This window comes from Mirounga angustirostris, unplaced genomic scaffold, assembly GCF_029215605.1.
Source record: "Mirounga angustirostris isolate CCGP_5_RB_7025 unplaced genomic scaffold, mMirAng1.0.hap1 SCAF_5, whole genome shotgun sequence".
Classification (NCBI taxonomy): domain Eukaryota; kingdom Metazoa; phylum Chordata; class Mammalia; order Carnivora; family Phocidae; genus Mirounga; species Mirounga angustirostris.
Window position 1 is genome coordinate 177,086,872 of NW_026991713.1, and position 19,545 is coordinate 177,106,416.

General features: G+C 51.8%; 1 protein-coding gene across 13 annotated transcripts in view; it reads right to left on the reverse strand.

Moving 5' to 3' along the window:
* The window catches only part of SDK1 (sidekick cell adhesion molecule 1), an 854,344-nt gene that overhangs the window by 119,707 nt on the left and 715,092 nt on the right, over nucleotides 1–19,545 (reverse strand). For all 13 annotated transcript variants that reach the window (XM_064593372.1, XM_064593371.1, XM_064593374.1 and 10 more), the window contains one exon: nucleotides 19,356–19,477. In XM_064593372.1, the coding sequence (XP_064449442.1) occupies nucleotides 19,356–19,477 (122 nt within the window). The remainder of the gene's footprint in view (nucleotides 1–19,355; nucleotides 19,478–19,545) is intronic.

Consider the following 19,545-nt stretch of genomic DNA (forward strand, 5'->3'; position numbering starts at 1 on the left):
CCCCCGCGGATGTGACGTCAGGGGGCATGCTAACGTCCCCGCGGGAGGCCTGCTTGTATGTAGCTCAGTGTCCGGCCCACGCAGCAGGCATCTTGTGGGATGAAGGTGGGGGGAGTTGACAGGACCCGCAGGGCTGGGGGGAGTCGGGACCCCGGTGCTGTCACTCCAGAGGAAGCTGCAGCTGCACAGCGACTCGGAGGGTCCCTCGCGGCTCTGCACGGCTCACGGACGCCTTCCGGGCCTCCAGCAGCAGCGGGGCTGGGACCGTGCTCTGCTCAGTTAGCACCGTTCTAGATGTTAACAAGATTTATGAATGCCTTAAAGCCAAAATGCTAACAATCTGGGTGAATTGTACGGAGCATCAGGCCCCCTCGATCGGGGCCTCACAGGAGGGTTTGGTGGTTTCTGAGCCCCTGGTGACAGGTGAGCTCCTCTCGGTGAAAGGGACCCCTGGGAGACCGAACCAGAGAGCCAGTATTATTTCTTGGAAGGCAAGTTTGGGCGGGGGGGGGAAAGGAGGAAGAAAGAAAAAAGGAAGAAGAGATGACTTCAGTTTCAGGGCAATCAGTTCAAGACCTTTTATTTACCAGTGGATGGATCCCAGGCCGACACACCACGGAAGGCGCTGGCGAGCAGGGTGTCCACGGCACCGAGCGACGGAGGCAGGTGCTGGCCGCGGGCACCTGCTCACCGCCATCGGGCACCGTGGCTCCCCGTGCTGCCGCGGTGCATTCGTGTCCTTCCGTGTCTGCACGTGTGGGGGAAACATGCATGGTCAGTGCCGACTTTTGGCCAAATCCCCAGGCCCAACTGTGGCGTTCCCTCTGCTTCTGCAAAGCCACTCCTCCCCCGCCCCTCCTGGTGCCCCAGCCCCACCCCTCCAACTGTGGGGGCTTTGTCTGAGCTCCTGGTGCAGAGGAATGCCCCAGGCTAAGAAAGCACGGCGCGGCAGGCGCCTGGCCTTGAACCCGCCATGTTTGCATTCCATCTGCCTGGTTGCCTCGCTGGCCTGGGCGCATTCATCCGCTGTCCGGGTGGCTGCCCTGCCCCTGGCCTGCCCCTGGCCACGCAGCCACCGTGGTTGACAGGGCTCAGCACGCAGCCTCGGTGGGGTCAGCAGCAGTCAGCTGCACCAGGTTCCAAGCCCGTTCCATCCACGTTCCTGCGAAGATGGGTGGAGAGCGGGCAGGGCCTCCTTCCCGGGTCTCCGGCGGAGCATCCACGGGCATTGCAAAGGCAGGCCAGGGTAGCTGCGGGCCGCCGCAGGCTAGTGTGGTTCTCTCGGAATGCTGGCCCACAGCTCCACCGCCAGGACGTGGGGCGCCGGCAGGATGACGGCTCCTACTTAGCCTCCCCGGGGAAGAACGCTGTCCACTGGAGGGCCTCTAAGCGGGGACGTCTCCCCTTCCGGAGCTCCAGGGCCCTGTGGCCGTGCTCACCTCTGCCAGCCCCTATGTGCCTTCTGAGAAGGTGGTAGCTGGCTGAGTGCAGCCTCCAGCTGTCCGGCTAGGACGAATGGGCGGGGACCCCCAAGGTCACACTTCCCTACCTTCTCAGGGAGTGCTCTGTCTTTTTTAAAAACCTGGATTTGGATGAGTGCCAAAGGAGCAGTGAGCCCAGGTAGGTGCCGCATGGCTCCATTTGGCTCTTCTTGCCACTTCTCCCTGCAAAGCCAGCCTGTCATTACCTGGAGGCATCACTCAGCCTCAAACACCCATACCTCGCAATCGCTCTGCCCGCTCTCTAAAGCGCGCCCCCCCTCCTGCTCCTGTCCTTGCAGCTGGTGAGCTCCTCTGGAATCTGCAGAGCATCTGGGAAGCTTCCGTGAACCACAGCCCCAGCGCCCCCGCCTTCCTCCCACCGGGCTGCTAATTCTGCACTGTCGGGGCATCTTCTGTGCACCTGACATACAGCACTCCTCCCACCTGTTGCATTCCCTTGAAGACATGACTCTCCTACAAATACATGTACGTGTCAAAGATTCCTTTTGCTCATGGATGAGGGAACCAGCAAGATCCTGGAACTGGTTCAGAGAAAACCAGACTCGAAGTACGTGGAGTCTGCGGATGAGGACACTGCGACAAGGTGGCCAAGATATTAGTAAAGCCAGTTACGAGAGCACAGCAATCATAACCTCTGGGCTTGCGGCTTTCCATCTTCTCTAAGCTCACGTCTAACTTCACAGAGCCCGGGCCGAATCATAAATAGTAAGACAAACACAGCTATAGTCCTTAAGACAGATGAGCTGTAGGCAGGCTTATGAAATCAGGCCCTGGTACAGGAGTCAGCACGCTACGGCCCAAGGGCCAAATCTGGCCCACCTCCTGTTGTTTTAAATAAAGTTTTATTGGAACATGGCCACACTCGGTTTGTGTACCGCCAATGGCTATTTCCATGCTCCCACAGCAGAGCCGTGTGGTTGCAGCAGAGACCACCTGCCCGAAGGCCTGAAGGATTAACTCTCTGGCTCTTCACAGGACAAGTTTGCCAATGCCTGCGGCGGAGTTTCACCAACATGACACACAGTGCTCCCTCTGCCTCACTTCCCAGGTGTCCTGCCACGTGTGTTCTCCCTTTTGTCTGCATGTGAGCCCCCAGGCAGTTTCGGGGGTCCTACTCCCCTCCCTACCCCGGCATCTCCCCCAGGGTCCAGCTCAGGCTATTGGCTCCACACACAAGCAAATCTGCAGTCCATGGTTTCAAAATCAGTATTGAAAATGGGTTGTCTTGCATTGAGCTCCAAAAGCAGGAGATTACTGAAAAGGTAATTTTACTTACGGACCCCTGACGGGTGGATGGGGTGGTGCTTAAGTTTTTGTAATAAAAGGCTTACATTTTGATCTAAAGAGACCAGAATTCTTTTCAGTGAGAAACAGAAGTCTTTTAACACTTGCTGGGCTCCCCGGCTCTCTAGTCAGATTTCAAAACCATCACTTCCGAGTGTTCTAGAAGTAACCGGCTGTTCACTAATGATGCGCCGGACATGCAGTGTGACAGAGCTCTTTAAAGATGAAACAAATCAGAGCTCCATAGGGAAGCTGGGATTTTGACGGGTTTTTTTCTTCTGCTGCTTCCTTTAAAGCTAACAAACAGCACTTTACAATACTTAATACAGAAGCAGAAATGCCACACATTTCAAATGCCGCTCATCAGGAGGTGGTCGTTAGGACCCATTAGGGAGCTGCTGTCCTTCCTAAAGCACCAGGACTTGCTGCCCTGCCCATGTTCCTCCCGGAGGCTCTGATGAGCACATCTGCCTCCGTGTCTGGCTGGGAGGCTGGGCTCCTTTGGACACAGGTGCTAATTTAATACCTGGGGGTCCCAGACCGCCCCCCTACCATTGCCAAGTGCGTTTTTCCACCAGAGCTGGACTTGTCTGTCCTAGGAAAGCCTCTGTGGTCAGCAGGGCCTCTGAGGAGTCGGGGAGAGGCCACCTTCACTGGGCAGGACCTCCAACACCCTGCCGAGGCCCCAGTGGCCACAAGGTAAACGGCTACTCAGAGGATGGTCATTAACCTCCTTCTATGAAAGGAAACAGCAGATGGAGAGGGGGCGCAGGAACCCGCATCTGTGCCAGGAAGGAGGGAGGACGGAGCCGGGCGGGCGGGAGGAGGCAGCTCTCCTTTCATCCAGAGCTAGGAGAGGGAAAAAAGACTCTCCAAGAATTCATTCCATGGAACCCTGCCAAGCCAAGTGCACCCTGCCGGCTGAAACTCTGGTGTCAGCAGGAAAACTTGCGAGTCAAGCAACTTGCACAGTTACCGAGTCCCCTCTCCTTCTGAGTGCTGTCCCTGGCGCCCCCGCCAAATGAAGCCCCCCAGCGAGGACGGGGGACAGACGGGGCCTCTCTGCACGGCACTGTGGGCAGGTCATGCCCGACTGGGAAGGGGCTCAGGCCTGAGCAAGGCCCAAGGCCAGTTCCCCAAACGTCCGCAGTCTGCAGCCCTGACGAGTCATTGGGGTGGGGGTGGGGGCTTGTCCATGCACTTGACCAAAGAGAGTTCATGCTTTGCAACAGCCTGAGCCTCGTTCCCCAGCCCTCCCTCCCGTTACTGGTTATTTATTTATTCTTTCCTAACTGTTTAACCTTCTTTCCATCTTCAGACGCAGGAGGATTGGGAAATGACTGTTGGGTCTTCTACCATGGGGGTGCGTCAAGAACATCGGGTTCTCCTGGCCTCCTCTGGCCTTCCAGCTGTCTCCTCTCTGGTTCCTTCTTTGCCTCCAGTGACCCCGAAAAGAAATCTGCTGCTGGGTCTGTCCTGGCCCTCCTCCTCTGTCTCCCTAGGCATCGCTCTCCTTCCTCCTAGCGTTTGGCGACCCTTGGCCGATGGCTCAGAGCCTTGTGTGTGGCCTTCACTCCTACTGACCACCAGGTGGATGTTTCTAAGTCCTGGCCATCTCAGCTAGTGCCTCAGACCCCACTGGCCTGCAACAGCCCCTGCTCTCTCCCTGCCAGGACGCACCCCTCCCCGGTTCCTGCCATCTGGTCCTGACGCTGCGGCCCTCTGTCAGCGAGGATGGAAAACCCGGAGCCGCTTCCCCGTCCCGCTCCCTCCCGCACCATGCCGCGCCGAGCTGGTGGCCCCCACCACCTCTCACAGCCGCTTGACTGCAGTGATGGGACCCTGGTTTAGAAGCTCCTGACCTGTTGCTTGAACGATTCTGATAGTCTCGCTCAGTGAATTAAGAACAGAAGAGAGCACTTGCTTGCAAAAGACCAAAGGTTCAGGGCTGCCGACTGTCCTCCCTGTCTCACATCCTCTGGGCTCCCCAGGTCTCCCCCACTTTACACGCCATCCCCAAATGCATCCCCACCCGAAATATCCTTCTAGAGACAGTCCCTGTCCAGGAGCCCGGGTTGTGAGCATGGCTGCCTTGAGGCTGGGGGGCCCTCCCTCCCTCAGTGCCCAGCCGCCGTGGGGACGATGAGCCACTCTCCCCAGCACCTACCCCTGCTTATCTCTGAAGTGCAGGTGGTCTCCTCTGCGTCTGTCCCTTCTCTCCCATCAGATCCAACCCCTCTCAAGGACAAACAGGAACGCCCACACCTCCCTGTGTGGCTTCCCAAGATGCTGAAATGACAGTGAGGACTTGGGCCCTGTCATGCTTGGAGTGGGGTCCAAGCGGGGTGGTGGGACAGGCACGAGGCCGTGAGAACCGCCTGCTACCTGCTGCCTGCTTTGTGATGCCGGGACCTCAGCCTTGCCTGCAGAGTGAGGACAGCAATGATGTCCCCCAAACATCAGCAGGAGACTCTGATGGGACGGGGCATGTGAAGGGCATGGGACACCCTGATGCATGGCACCGTGCTCCTACATCTGGGGGTGCTTTCCCATGGACACTTTTAGACAGAAACTAACCAGGCCGTTCCTAGCAGCTCCAGCTCGTCTTCCCGTCTCCCGTCCTGCCTGCTCATACACATCCCCCTCTGCAGCCACCCCGCCTTCCCCGCAGGTGCACCAGCCACACTTCCAGGTTCTGTATCTGATCCCTGACGTCTGGGGCTCTGCTGACCCTGCAGGAGCTGCCGCCAAGGAGGAACTCAGCCCACAACTCGCCTGTGATGCACCTTGCAAATGCAGACCGCCAATCCAGAGCCCACTCCGTAACCCCTCCTCCGCAGGGCTCTCCTGCTATGGGCCACTGTCCCCCTGCCCTAATCCCCCAGGGCCAGGGACCAGACAAATAGCCATTATGCCCTACGGCCACTGGAATTACTCAAACTAGCTGATCTCGAGCCTGCTCACCCCGCCTCGCCCGTACCTTCCTGGGGAAACCATGAGAAGACTCTCGCCCACAGTGCGGCCTCCCTCTGCCTCCTGACCAGCCCTGGTGCTTGCCTGCGTGAAATCCTGAGCCCCTTCCTCTTGGAATTGTGAGTAGGACTAGATTTTCAGTGAGTCATCTCCCGACCTGTTGACCTCAACAAACCTAAATAAAAACAAAGTTTAGGTTCTGAAACAATAGGAGCCACGCGACTTCCCGACTCCGCCATCATGCTGCCGTGCTCCCTGCTCGCATGCCCTCCTCCCCACTGGAGTCCTGCTCACCCTGCCATGCCCCGTGGCAACCTCGCCTCCATGGGAGCCTTCCTTGGCCACTCCGGCCAGGCCCCCATTTGCTTTCGGGTTCCCTCTCAGCAGCAGGTCTCATCTGTGTCGACCAGATTACAGGTCAGCCGTCCCTCCCACGTCCCCCAGGCTGGGAGGCTCTGGAGGTCTTTATAATCTAGCATTGGGCACGAGACCCAAAACCTGTGACACAGCAGGTGCTTAATAAATGTTTACTGGGTGAATGGGTGACTGAATGAAACAAATACGAAACCGACGATCGGAAAAATGAAAGATGGGTGAACCTAAAACCCCAACAAGAGAATTAGGATGAAAGATTTTGTGCGGTCCTCAAAAAGAATAGGAAAACCTTTCTCTTATGACACTTATTTTGGTTTGACAGTTGTGACTTAGCTATATGTTGACCTCTATTTCCTGAAAATGACATTTGTGGTAAACGTTTCCCTCGGTCCTACCTACATATGATATTTTCTGCTCTGTGGCATTTTTAAAAGTCCCGTAACAGGACCTAAAAGGATGTGATAGACTAATGAACAAGAAGACCAGTTCAAACCGTTCATCTTGTATAGATTTCCCATGCTGGTCAAGAAATAAAAGAGAAAAGTCACTGTTAGGGTGTTATGGACAATCAAGCTAACGCTAAACATTTTGAAATATCCGAGCATGTACGTTGCGGCGCCCAAACGCTTAGGCAGAGGTGCTGTCCCTTTTATCCAACTGACTGCGTCATTGTTGAAAGAGCCAAAGAGTCGGTGACAGTCCTCCTCTGCATACTCGACAGGCTATTCAGAAATAATGTCACTCTTTTTCTTCCTAGTATGACAAAGAAATTCAACTACAGTCAGAGTTCATGACAGTTGAGATGCTGACAGATACTGATGAAGAGGACCACCCACAGCCCTAACCTCCTTCCGAGATGCGGGAAAGGGGAGACAGAATTAGTGATCAGAAGTCCCCACCTGCAGATCTTGAAGCAATGAGGCAAAAAACGTCGGTCTCTGTCCCTGCAGGAGACAGAACACACTGGAAAGCCTTTCGAACGTCAGAGGTGATAGTGGCAGATGGACGGTTAAATCAGGACAGGAAACGCTTTGAAAGCATGGGAACTCTGTCCCTAGAGTTTGTGCCGTGACGCACACCCCCAACAGGCAACAGGCTTCCCCGGGCACTCTCCTTCCACATAGCAGGCCCTGTTCTGGGCCAGAGGGGAGCGCCCGGAACAAGACAGATAAGGTCCCGGGCTCACCAGGCTCTGTGACCACGTAACCAGTGGAGAAGAGTGTTTCTGTGACAAAGTGGAGAGTGCGAGCAGCTCTTGGCCTTCCTGGCTCGGCTGCTTCCCGAGAAGGTGGGACTTCACTGAGCAGGGGGCCCAGGCCGCGCTGCCAGGCCATGCTGGAGGCAGTGGGTGCAGGGTGGGAAGGGTGATTCCTCTGCACACATAGGCTGGCCCACACCCTCCAGGCCAGGTAAAGCCTTGGAGCCCAAAGTGCTGCTGGGGATGCCCCTTGCCATTCACGGCCTAATTTGTACCAGGACAATGGAGGCCAAGGAGAGCTGGACTTGACATTTTTCAAGCTGTGGGATTTGGGTTCCGCACGAGTGAGTTCTAAGTACCGGCAGCTTGACTCTCAGCTGACACTCTGGGTGCTTGAGCTGGGCTGGCTTCCAGCCCCGGGAGCTTGGGCCTCTTCCCAAACTGCATACCCTCCCATCACGGGGTACTCAGCCCACCTCGGCTCTCTGACCCAGAGCACCTCCAGCCCTGAGCTGGCCTGGGCCCGGGTGTTTCAGGGTGTGGCCCTGCATCCTCCCCACAGGCCTCCCCAGGAATGCAGCCTTTCCTCAAATGCTTGCCTTGACTTTATTATTTTTATTATGAGCTTCCATTTATTAAGTGCTTAATATGTGTGAATCCCACACTAGAGCTTTCGACGCACCGTTCTTCCCACTATGCATCCCGGTGTGTGTGGTCTTTGCCCTCTGCCAGCCAGCCGGCGCCCACGGACCCTCCTACACCCACAGCCTGGAGGCCGGCTCCTCACAAACGTGCCCAGGGTCCCGCTTTTTGGCTCTGTGCTTTGCCGGTTGGCCTGTCCCTCTCCAGCCTTGCTTGGGGCTGAATAGACCCCAGGGGCCCTTGCTGGTCCCACCCATCCTGCAAAGGTCAAGGGCAAAGCTGCAGCTTTGAGTATCTTACTGCAAAAAACCTCAGATCTCTCGGCCTCCACATTCCCAAATTTGCTCTTTAACACTGTGATGGACTTCTAGAGGGTAAGAAGTCACCGAAAATAGTATACAGGCAAGGGGACAGTTTCGGGCCATAGTTTTAGGGGAGCTGAATGTGCACCCCTCCTACTTTCACCTGCAAGGTCTTCATAACTACAGCCTCTTCCAAGGCCTACAGCCATTTGCTCCCCCCTGTAAAGTCTCCCTCTTCATCAGAGGCACGGCTGCTTTTCCCCGAGGCTCTAGGTTGGCACAGGACGAGCACAGCTAGGACTGGGACACAGGGAGTGGACGAAGGTGCAGAACGGAGGCTGAAGGGAGTGGAGGAGGGGAGCCATGGTTCTAGAATTCTTGGGCAGCATGCTTGGCTTTTAAAGCTCCGGGAACCTGGGCATGAAGGGAAACACTCAGGTTGTAGGGGCTTCTACGTGTGAGAAGAGAAAGGAGATGTACTGGTCCACCTGGATGTTTTCTCTGCAGCTCACCGCTGGGAGAAGTTCACTGCCAGAGGCCGTGGCTCGGGCAGGTTAGGGGACGGCCTGTGAGCACCCAGCACAGGGGAAAGAAAACAAAGCCTGGCAGTCCATTCATCAGCCCGCGCAATCCGGTCCCTCCGCAGGAAGTGCCCTGGGAAACAGAGAACGTCTCTCGGCAGCTCGACTTCTAGGAACGCCGTGGACACGGGGGCCACCTGGCGCCCCCACCTGCTCCATCCCCACTGCTCTGTAGTTACCGAGACCGTGGTCGGCAGACTGGTGCTTTATTTTATTAGCCCGTAACACTCTCTAAAACAGGTCCTTTTAGGAAAATGGTACTATTATGCACAAACAAGCAGTAAGTGGGCTTTTTTTCCCCTTCCCATTTTCGGAATGGAAACAGTTTTATCTGTACCACCAGCATCTTCATTACAGGAAAGCTGCTCGAAGCAGCCTTTAGAGAAGACTAGATGTTATTTTGGCTATTAGAGCACAGCGAATGGCTGCAGACGGCAGGGGTTTACAGAGGGACCAGGAAGGCAAACAGGAGTGGCAAATGAACACAGAAAACATTTGCATTCTCCCCTTCTACGTGCACCATAAAAATGAGGGAAGAGAGGTTTTGCTCACGCTACAGTCAAAGGTGACTAATTACACAAAGCATTAGTGAGCCAGAAATACCTTTAAAAGCTGTTCTCTAGAACTTTAACCCACGTCTGGGCATCGGCCTACTGCAGGGCCTGGCAACGTGCTCCTCCAAGGACTGGGGTCTTTCCTTCCCTAACTCACTGGAGGTAGCACTGAGTAATACAACCTCCCTGGTGTGATTTCAAAGCAGTCAGAATTTAAAGGAACTTTTCTGCAAAGATGATGTGATTGAGAAGTGGATCAAAGGGAAGAAAATACTGCTATCCTGCCACGAAGTGTTTGGTAGGAGCCAAATCCTCACACCTGGAAGGCCGCTCGGCTGGTGCCTGCCCCGACCGATGTTCATGGCTCCTGGAGATGGGGCGCAGACGCCATCTCCTTCCTGGGCCTCCACCACCCCCCGAACCAGGGTGGTCCCTCCTTCCCGAGTTCTGCAAGCACCCCAGGCTCACTCTGAAATCACCCCCTATTCTCAGTGTGATGAGTCATGGCATGGCCGACTCCTCACTGGACCTGGTGCTCCGGCCTCTTACTCCTCTCTGAACTCTGGCCCGCGGTCAGGCACAGGGCAAGAGGCTAGGCAAGGGAACGCTGCAGTCTCGTTGGCAGAGAAAGCCTGGGTTCCGCTTGCATCCATCCCAAGAGAATTAGGCGAGGAATGTTCCAGAGGTTTCACCTATCCCAGTGGCAGTCTCAAGGGCCCTGCTGCTCTGAGTTTAGGAAAGTTGGAGCCTGCCTCAACCATGGAACCCACCGAGATGTTCTCGGAGAAGTAGTCAGTGAGCTGAAGAGAGGCTTCACGGGGGGAACTCGACAAGGGTGGACAGTACACACGGAGGCCGGGGACACAGCCCTTGCGGCCCAGAGGGATGGCAGGTACTAGAGGGGATTTCATTTGTAAAGTGCCTCATGCCCAGAGAAAGCAGAGGTGTGCCCATCTTAGATAAGTAAATATGACGAAGTGTTCTAGTTCTCTAGCAACCCTTCAGAGCGGGTATTAATATCCCTGCTTCACTGCCAAAGAGCCTGAGCTGGGCGGCCTGCCTGTGTCCGTCCAGCTGGGATGCGGCGGAGCTCGGGTTCAAGGTCCCGTCTCTCTGACCCCAATGGCTGTGCCATCTGTCCTCATGTCACTGACTGTTCACCTGGTAGCCTTGGGGAACTTGTCTGTGGCCTTTCCTGGGGGACGAGTTGGACAGTGGTCCATGGAAGGTGGTGAGTGCCCAGGATGCAGCAAGGAGAGGGGTGGGAATGGGGTTTCCTGAAAGATCTCATGGCCAGAGTCCTGGCAGTAGGAGTGAGAAGAGGGGCTGCAGACCTGCTCTTCCCCTGGAGGAGGCCGTGTGAGCGTTGGCAGGTGACATGGGTGGGTTGGAGTATATTCCACCCGGAGTTTGTAGAAAACTAGCAGTGGAGTGTCTGCCAAGGCATTTAAAGAGACGACCCTTTATTAATTTTTAAAGGCATGCCCTCTGCAATATGCCTTCGAGGTTAGCAGGAACAGGTTGCAAAAAAAAAAAAAAAAAAAGCAGGATTGGTTTGGCCAAAAGAAAAAAAAAGGATATTCACGCTAACCTTTGCCACATCATCATGAAATTTTCTTGGGATAACTTAGTATATGATTGAAAACCGGTCCAACGTGTTCAGCCCAAACTGAATGGATTAGGAAAACAGAAACCAGGGTAGCGGTCTGTTGATGGAGTCAGTCCAGAAGTTTGAGGAAAAGGGCATCTCTTTCACGTGGCCAAGCAGACACTGGAGAAGGGCACGCCAGCCCTGTGACAGAAGCAGCTGGGGGCTCCCAGCACACCAAGCGGTAAAATGTCCATGGCTTGGGGCGCCTGGGTGGCTCAGTTGGTTAAGCGACTGCCTTCGGCTCAGGTCATGATCCTGGAGTCCCGGGATCGAGATCCGCATCGGGCTCCCTGCTCAGCAGGGAGTCCGCTTCTCCCTCTGACCCTCCTCCCTCTCATGCTCTCTGTCTCTCATTCTCTCTCTCGCAAAAAAAAAAAAAAAAAAAAAAAAAAAAAATGTCCATGGCTTGTCTTCTGTCTTCTTCTTGGCCATGACTCTGTCCTAAGGAGGCCAGGAAAAGTCTACAATCCTTACCTTCTGGGCTTTGGAACAGAGCTTCTGTTTATAGATTAATACTTAATCTCTAGGAACATTTAAACACAAATCATCCAGATAATGAGCTTCAGGCGGGAATATTCTCTTTGGGTTTTGAATCTGCGCCACTACCAGAATTTTTAGACTTGCTGAGTTAATTTTAAAATACCTCGGAGAGAATATTTGTAAGGGACTTCCAGTTCGAGCAATATGGCAGACAAGATAACCTTTAAGGTCAGCCTCCCGCCAAAGCCAGAGCGGTGCTGGCTAGGGTACGAGAGATGTCTTCTCAGAAGCCTGGCCGAGCACTGGGAACAAGGGACATATCTCGAGGCTGATGTAAGTGGGAAGTGAAGCTGTGGCCAAACCCACCACGAAATCTAAGTGGGCACTGCCTGTGCGAGAAGATGTTCATAATAATCACGGCCTCTGGGCATAGAGAGAAACACAGTGGACTTGAAATAGGGACATAATAACAAGTATCACTGGCTCGGAATTAAGACAATGATTAACTTAAAATTTTGATAGCTTACATTTGCATGTTACAATTTTTAGGGCAGCTGGTGGGGGGAGGCAGGGTCAGGACCTGGGCAAAGGGGTCCAAGCAGGTGGCAGCCCACTCATGGGAGGACTGCCCACATACAGGGGGATTTGGCAAATAAATACATAACCGAGGTTAGTGGGAGCCAGAGAAAGGCTAGTGTAAACGTGGAAAGGGGCAGCTTGAATAAACAGGTGGTACTAAAGTGTACTTGGGGGTGCTGGTGTGAACTAGTGATTTTCAGCGTATGTAGATAGATACAGAAATTGACCGAGGTGGAGACACGTGTGCGCCTGAGGGTGCGTATTTCCTAGCTCCACGCACTGGAGGAGGCCTGGACATCCAGTGGCAGTGAGCACATCTAGTGCCCAGATCTTGCTTTCTAAATGCCACTCTGCACTGAAAGGACCCAAAGTTCCTTGGAGAAATGGCTGGACACAGAGAAGAAAGGGGAAGATAAGCCTAGAATACCTTGTGCCAGAAAGCAAGGGTGTGCTTAGAGCAATGGAGACATGAGAGGAGAATACGAAAACCAGGTGGAAGGGCCTCCCACTGGCCAAATGCAGGAGAGCCAGGGCAAGGACGGAAGTAATGAGAGCAGTGGATTAGAATCTGTTAAGTAAGGTAGGAAACCATGAGTCTACCCTGATGTCAACAAATAAATGAATAAGTAAATGGGAAGAGAAAAACTGTCTCCTACAGTAAAAGTCCAATCAATAAACACAGAAGAAATGATTGAGTTAGAAAGGTTGCTATTTGGTGCCCTCATTGTACTAATTAATTCCGGCAAGAAATTTCAGTGTAAGACAAAACTAGTGGGTGCGAGTGGGAAGGGGAATGAGATTTTCACAGAATCTCAACCTCCCTCCCCACAGAATACTTACTAACCGTGAAGGGGAGGAAAGCAGCTCTATGGTGGGGACACCAAGCAGATGCCATCTTAATTGCTAAATTCACTCCACCAGTCATGGGACCTGTCGATGTCTTCTTCAACCCAACAGGATGCAGTGGGAAGAACTCAACATCACTTCTGTGACATTCTGATAAAAAAATGGATGACCTCGCTCTAATCATAATGAAATTTACAAATGCAAATTGAGGGGTCTTCTAGGAAATGAATGGCCTATAACCCTCAAAATCGGTAAGGTCACGAAATTGAGGACCGGCCAGGGAACTAAGCCAGGTTGAAGGAGACTGGAGAGACGTGACAACCAGGGGCAGCATCATCCTGGCCTGGATTCTCTTCCCACTGAGGATACACTGGGCCAACTGACAAACTTGTATGGGGTCTCTGAGTGAAGGGAGCTCTCTAGTATTCTTACAACTTTTCTGTAGTTTTGAAATACTTTCGAGGTGAAGGCAAACATGAACTTCCGGGTAATCTCAAACTCCAGCTAGGACCTTTAACTGATGGCTACAAGCTGAGCTGGTGGTGAGCACAGAAGCCTGGGGCGCACACCCGGCGAGTTTGTGTCATTGGCTGTGGGCACGGCACCGAGGACCTTCACCACACAGGACACTCTCAGACAGACCTGGGGGAGCATAACCCCTGGGGAAGGGCACGGAGCCTGCCCAGACCATGCTCCCCTGGGGAACTGGGGTCACAGACATGGAGAGGCCAGATCACTGCGTCCCACTCAGAGTCCCTACGGCGGGACCAGCACAACAGGGACTGTAGCTCTTTAATCCACTGTGCCACCTGGAAGTTTACACCCACAGGGCAAAGCCCCATCCCCGCCTCACTCGCTAAGGCTCAGCCAGGATTGGGAAACCCAGAGCGCCTTGGGAAGATGCCCTCGAGGCTCCCAGTCTGGGTCCAAGTTCTGTGTCAGCAGCCCCACCTCTCACCCCGCCTAGAGGGCAATCAAATCTTTGCTTATGAGAACGGGTGAGAAAATAAACTATTGATCTTAAAAGTCAAACAAACAACCAGAAAAGGCCAAGTTCACTTACAAACATGAATACAACAATCTCAGCTCCAAACTAAACAAAAGAGCCATCGTGATCAAGCTGTGTTTATCCTAGGAACACTGCAATGGTTGAAACATTAGGATATCAACATACATCATCTTACCAACAGACGATGGAAGAAAAACCATGAATGACTCAACAGACGCAAAGTAATATTTTGATAAAAATAAACATTAATGATTTTAAATCCTAAAAAAAAAAACCAACTTCTAGCAAACCAGGATTAGAAAAGAGTTGTCTTAACCCGATACAGCCTAGCTATAAAAGCAAAAAAAATACTATAAATGTTGTAAATGTCATAATTGATAAAACCTTAACAGAATTTCTTGAAAGTTATTAATAAAACAACCACTGTTCTATCACTGCTCCAGTTCAATATGCTATGGGAGGACCTCGCCCTCCCACCAAGACTACAGAATAAATAAATTAAAAAAAAAAAACGAAAAAAGAGAAACAGAGGATTTCAGAAGAAGACACAAAGCTGTCACTATTAATGGATGATAGGACTTCTTTGTAGAAAACTAGGGTAGAATCAATAAAGTAAGAAGAGAATTCTCAAGAGTTTTCTGGCTACGACCCCATCCCACAAGGCTAAGAGGCAGCTTAGTGTCAGTCATTCGAAGAAGAGAATTTTTTTTTTTTTTAAAGATTTTATTTATTTATTTGACAGAGAGAGAGACAGCGAGAGAGGGAACACAAGCAGGGGGAGGGAGAGAGGGAGAAGCAGGCTTCCCGCGGAGCAGGGAGCCCAATGCAGGGCTCGATCCCAGGACCCTGGGATCATGACCTGAGCCGAAGGCAGACGCTTAACGATTGAGCCACCCAGGCACCCCTTGAAGAAGAGAAATATTAAAAAATCAGTTGTGATCCTGTATGTCAGCAGAATGTCAGAAAATGTAACTAAAATTACACACACATTAATTAATCTTCATGGCGATCTTGCAAAAAGTACCACTGACCCCATTTCACAGATGAGGAGATTAAGGCTCATAAAGAACTTAAGAAATACATACAGGGGGTGCCTGGGTGGCTCAGTTGGTTAAGCGTCTGCCTTTGGCTCAGGTCATGATCTCAGGGTCCTGGGATCGAGCCCCTTGTCTGGGCTCCCCACTCGTTGGGAAGCCTGCTTCTCCCTCTCTCTCTACCTGCTGCTCCCTCTGCTTTGCTCTCTCTCTCTGTCAAATAAACAAATAAAATCTTAAAAAAAAAAAAAAAAAAGAAATACGTCCAGGATCCCAGAGCAGGGAAAGAGGGCGGTGAGGAAAAGGGGGCACGAGTCTGCCTGAGGCAAAGCCCACACTCCTTCTACCACAGTTTTCAAGGCATGCTGATTGCCCCTGACATTTCCTGCATTTTTCAGAGCAGAGTGAGGTAGGAATAGATAGCCCAGTGCTTTTGCCAAGAAGAAAACAGCTGACAAAAGTAGATTTAAACACGGAAAAGCATATATGTGTCATGTTCCTGGATAGAAGACTCACCATCCTAAGACATCAACAAGAGTAGCCAGAAAAGTCCTAAACACGGCAAGGGCAGGGGTGCACGTGTGTGCGAGGGTGAGGGTCAGGAAGACCTTACCAGATATGAAAACACATTTTAAAGCCTCTATAATTAAACCATGTGGCATTAGCACATGAATGGCCAGACTAATAGAACTGAATAAAAAGTTCAGAAATAAACCCAAGTGCATATGGGAATTTAATATTATAAATCAGCAGGAGAAAAAAAAAAAAAAACGGGACTTTTTATTAAATGGCTTTGGGATAATCACAGAGCTATTTGCAAAATTACAAAAATGGATTCATACCTCACTCCACATATAAGGACAAATTCCAAATGGTTGCGGAGCTAAATGCAAAAAAGCGACTTTAACAGTGGTAGTAGGATGTTAGGTGAACTCCTTTATAATCCAAGTGTGGGGAAAACCTTTCTGTGACTGACAACCCAAAAGCATGCAAGAAATGACTGATAAATTAGACTTGTATTTTTTTTTGTCATGGCAAAAATTCATATATATTGCTGGTGAGAGTACAGTATGTTACCACTTACAGCAGAGGGATTTGGTAACGTCTAGAGAATCTACATAGACATTCATTGTCCGATCTACTGATCCCACTCCCAGGAATCCATCCCAAAGATTCAAGATGATTATGCAAAAGGCTAAAGACAATAATGCAGAATAATGCCCCCACCTGGGAACGCCACACCCTAATTCCTGGGACCTGTGAGTATGTTACCAGACTTTGTAGATATGATTACGGTTAAGAGCTTTGAAATAGGGAGATTATCCTGGATTATCTGTGTGGGTCCGGTCTAATCACCTGAGTCCTTACCAGTGGCCGAGAGGGAGGCGGGAGGGTGGTCACAGACAGGAGATGGAAGGAGGAGGAGGAGGAATCGAAGCCCGAGGAGGACTGGACCTGTCACTGCCGGCTCAGGGGGTGCAGGAAATGGGGCCACGGGCCAAGGAACATGGTGGCCATGGATGCTGGGGATGGTGACGAGCAGCTTGGTTCTAGAACCATGAGGGGGTGAATTCTGACAACACGTGAATGAGCAAGACCAGCGATCCTCCTCTAGAGCCTCCACAGGGACAGAGTCCTCCCAACACCCGAAGCCCAGGAAGCCCATGTTGGCCTTGTGACAGTGCAATAGGGCTGTTTGAGACGCTAAGGTTTTGGTCATTTATGCCGGCAGAAAGAAAAGGGGTGTGCACCGCTGGGCGAGCCCTGGCACGTGGGCACGGGGAGGACTGCGTCTGCGGGAAGGGATGAGGAAGATCTGCCTGCAGGACACGCAGGGTCTTCAGGACGCGGCGAAGAGAGCTGGGTGCTGCGTTCTGAGCGACAAGCAGGGAACACAAACGTGTGTATTTGCTTATGTTGCCAAAAACAAGAAAGGGCAAACTGAAAACCTAATATGGGGCCTTTGGGGGACAGAGACCACAGGGTAAAGGGGGAAAGAGGAACAGGAATGTTTCTGAATAGACCTGTTTTATGGTTTTGACTTTGAGCTCATGTGAATGAGTTACATATTGGAAAATGAATTAAATTTCAGGCATTTTAACAATTTTTTAAAGTAAAATGGTTTTTCAAGAAAGCAGCCATTAAAAAATGGAAGCAAAAGACAGAACGAAACCCAACCCTGAAATGAATGAACCCAGTTTTGTATGAAGTTAGTAATATAACCACACAGAGAAAACAATTTAGAACTCCATACTTTGAATGCACATCTATAGCTTAATACAGCCCAAGGACAAACACTTAGACACTGCATTCAGTAGTCTTATTGTGAGGAGTACCATTGAAATTACCATTGTGAAACTCTCTGTACAAGAGTAGGAGAAAGAACCTAAGTAATGATGTTAATATTTCTAAAAACACAATTTTAGAAAAAAGGTATTTCAACGGTAAATCCCAAGTTAAAGTAATCTTAAGTTTGACAGGAAAACCAGCATGGACTCATGATGCTTCCTTTCTCTGTCCCCTGGAAAGGTCTAGAATGACCCGCTTGAGGCAATGAGCACCCCTTCCCCACCCTCAGTGCCCAGACTCTGGTCTTTAAACACCATCTGACACTAAACAAAACCAGATGGGAATGACTCCCTCTGAGCTTGAGCTGTGGGGCAGGAAGGCACAGGACGATCCCGAGACATCTTGCTGTGTACGAAATCATCAAAGATTGGTATCTCCATGTCAGCAAGCCCAGAACATGGAGGGCTACCCACTGGCCAAGATGGGCCGAGGTTAGGTTCACAAAGAATAATGACTGCAGGTGATGGAAAGGCACTGAATATATTTCTAAAAACTATACTCTCATATTGATAATTCAGGAAAAGAGATAGCAGGGATAAGGGAGGGAGGGAAGGAGGGAGGGAGGAAGAAGGAAGGAGGGAGGGAGGGAGGGAAGGAGGGAAGGAAGGAAGGAGGGAAGGTGGGAAGGAAGGAGGGAAAGAGGGAAGGAAGGCTCGCGACGGAGTTCTGGTAAACAGAGCCCACACAGAAGTAGTGCGCTCCCGGCTGGCCCCGGAGGCACGAAGGAAAGCCCCCGTTTGGGGAAGTCACCAAGATGTTGGTGTTTCCACGTCACTGCCTCCCGGCCGAGCCTCACACGCGGGTCTGAAGCTTGCAGACCTGCGTCTTTGGCGTTCACGGGGCATGGAGTCATGATGCCGTGGATGGCACCACATGCTTCTGTATTCCCTGCCCAGCTATGTCTGATGGACCTTGAGGCGCTAGAATTGGTTCTCATGAGATAAAGTGATTTTTCTCCTGTATTCTCCTCTATGCGTCTTAAAGTTCACTTTTATCATTTTGGTTTTCATTCCCTGGGGACCTGTTTTCAACTTGATGTGAGGTAGGGATGTGCTGTTGATTTTTTCCGAAGGAAACAGATGTCCCAGCCCCTTCTATCGATGTGCCCCAACCAGCTGGTTTGCACTTTCAGATTCCTGCATCCGCTTTCAGAAATTGTGGCTTAATGAATGTTTTGAGGATGTGTGTGGACTTGGTTCCCTAATTTATGGCCGATTTCTGAGAGTGAGTTGTCTTACAACAGAATACAAGCACAGCGATGAAAGTCACTGGGATTTTACTAGACACAAGAACTATTCTGACACTTTCTACAACCAGAGTTTGTTTCTTTAGCTTTTTATTTCCTGCTCTTGTTGGAACTGGAACTGTGGCTTGCGTGGTGCTCCCCAGTCCCAGGGAACCCCGTGTCCGGGACCCTGTGGGATGTGTGCCCGGGGCTCCTCGAGCCCAGTGCCCCCCACTCTTCCCCACACTGGCTCCAGCCCTCGGGCCTCCCTGCTGGTCCTCGACTGTGATGTGCGTTCTTTTCTCCCAAGACAGAAATTCCTCCTTTTCGCATACTGCCTGGAAGAGTCTTGGGCACAAACATGCTCTCTACGTGTTGCGGATGCACTCCCTCACAGGATAGACGAGTTGTACCAAAAAATCATCTTATTTGTACATTTGGTAGCTTATTGTTGTACGGAATTCAAAAGAAATAAATCAACTATGCTATGCAATTTGGGTACCTAGTTGGAGCCAAAACTCGAATGTGAAGCCCTCTTATCACTCCTTTTAAGGTCCATTCAGACCACAGCCTAACATCCTGTCTCTCTTCCCTTTCCACATCCCTCCCCCAGTAGCCCATTGTCTCCAGTCTCTGGCTCTCATCCTCCAAACCCCTGTCCCGGGAGCCACTGTGCCCCCGACCAGCCATTCTGCAGACACATCGGTCCCCTGCCTCCCACGCACAGGCCCCGACTCTGGAAACCCCGCCATCCCTCCGAGGAGAGCATACCTGACCCTCGACGATCCACCTGGAGATGGAGGTCTTCCCGTCGTAACCTGGTCGGAACTGGAGTGTGGCTGAGCGGGGGCTGATGTTGGAAATGACCAAATTGGACGGGGCGCCAGGGAGCTCTAGAGACAAAGGAGAGACAAGACATGGAGATGCAAGTTCTGACAGCTTAGGAAATGCACCAAACACG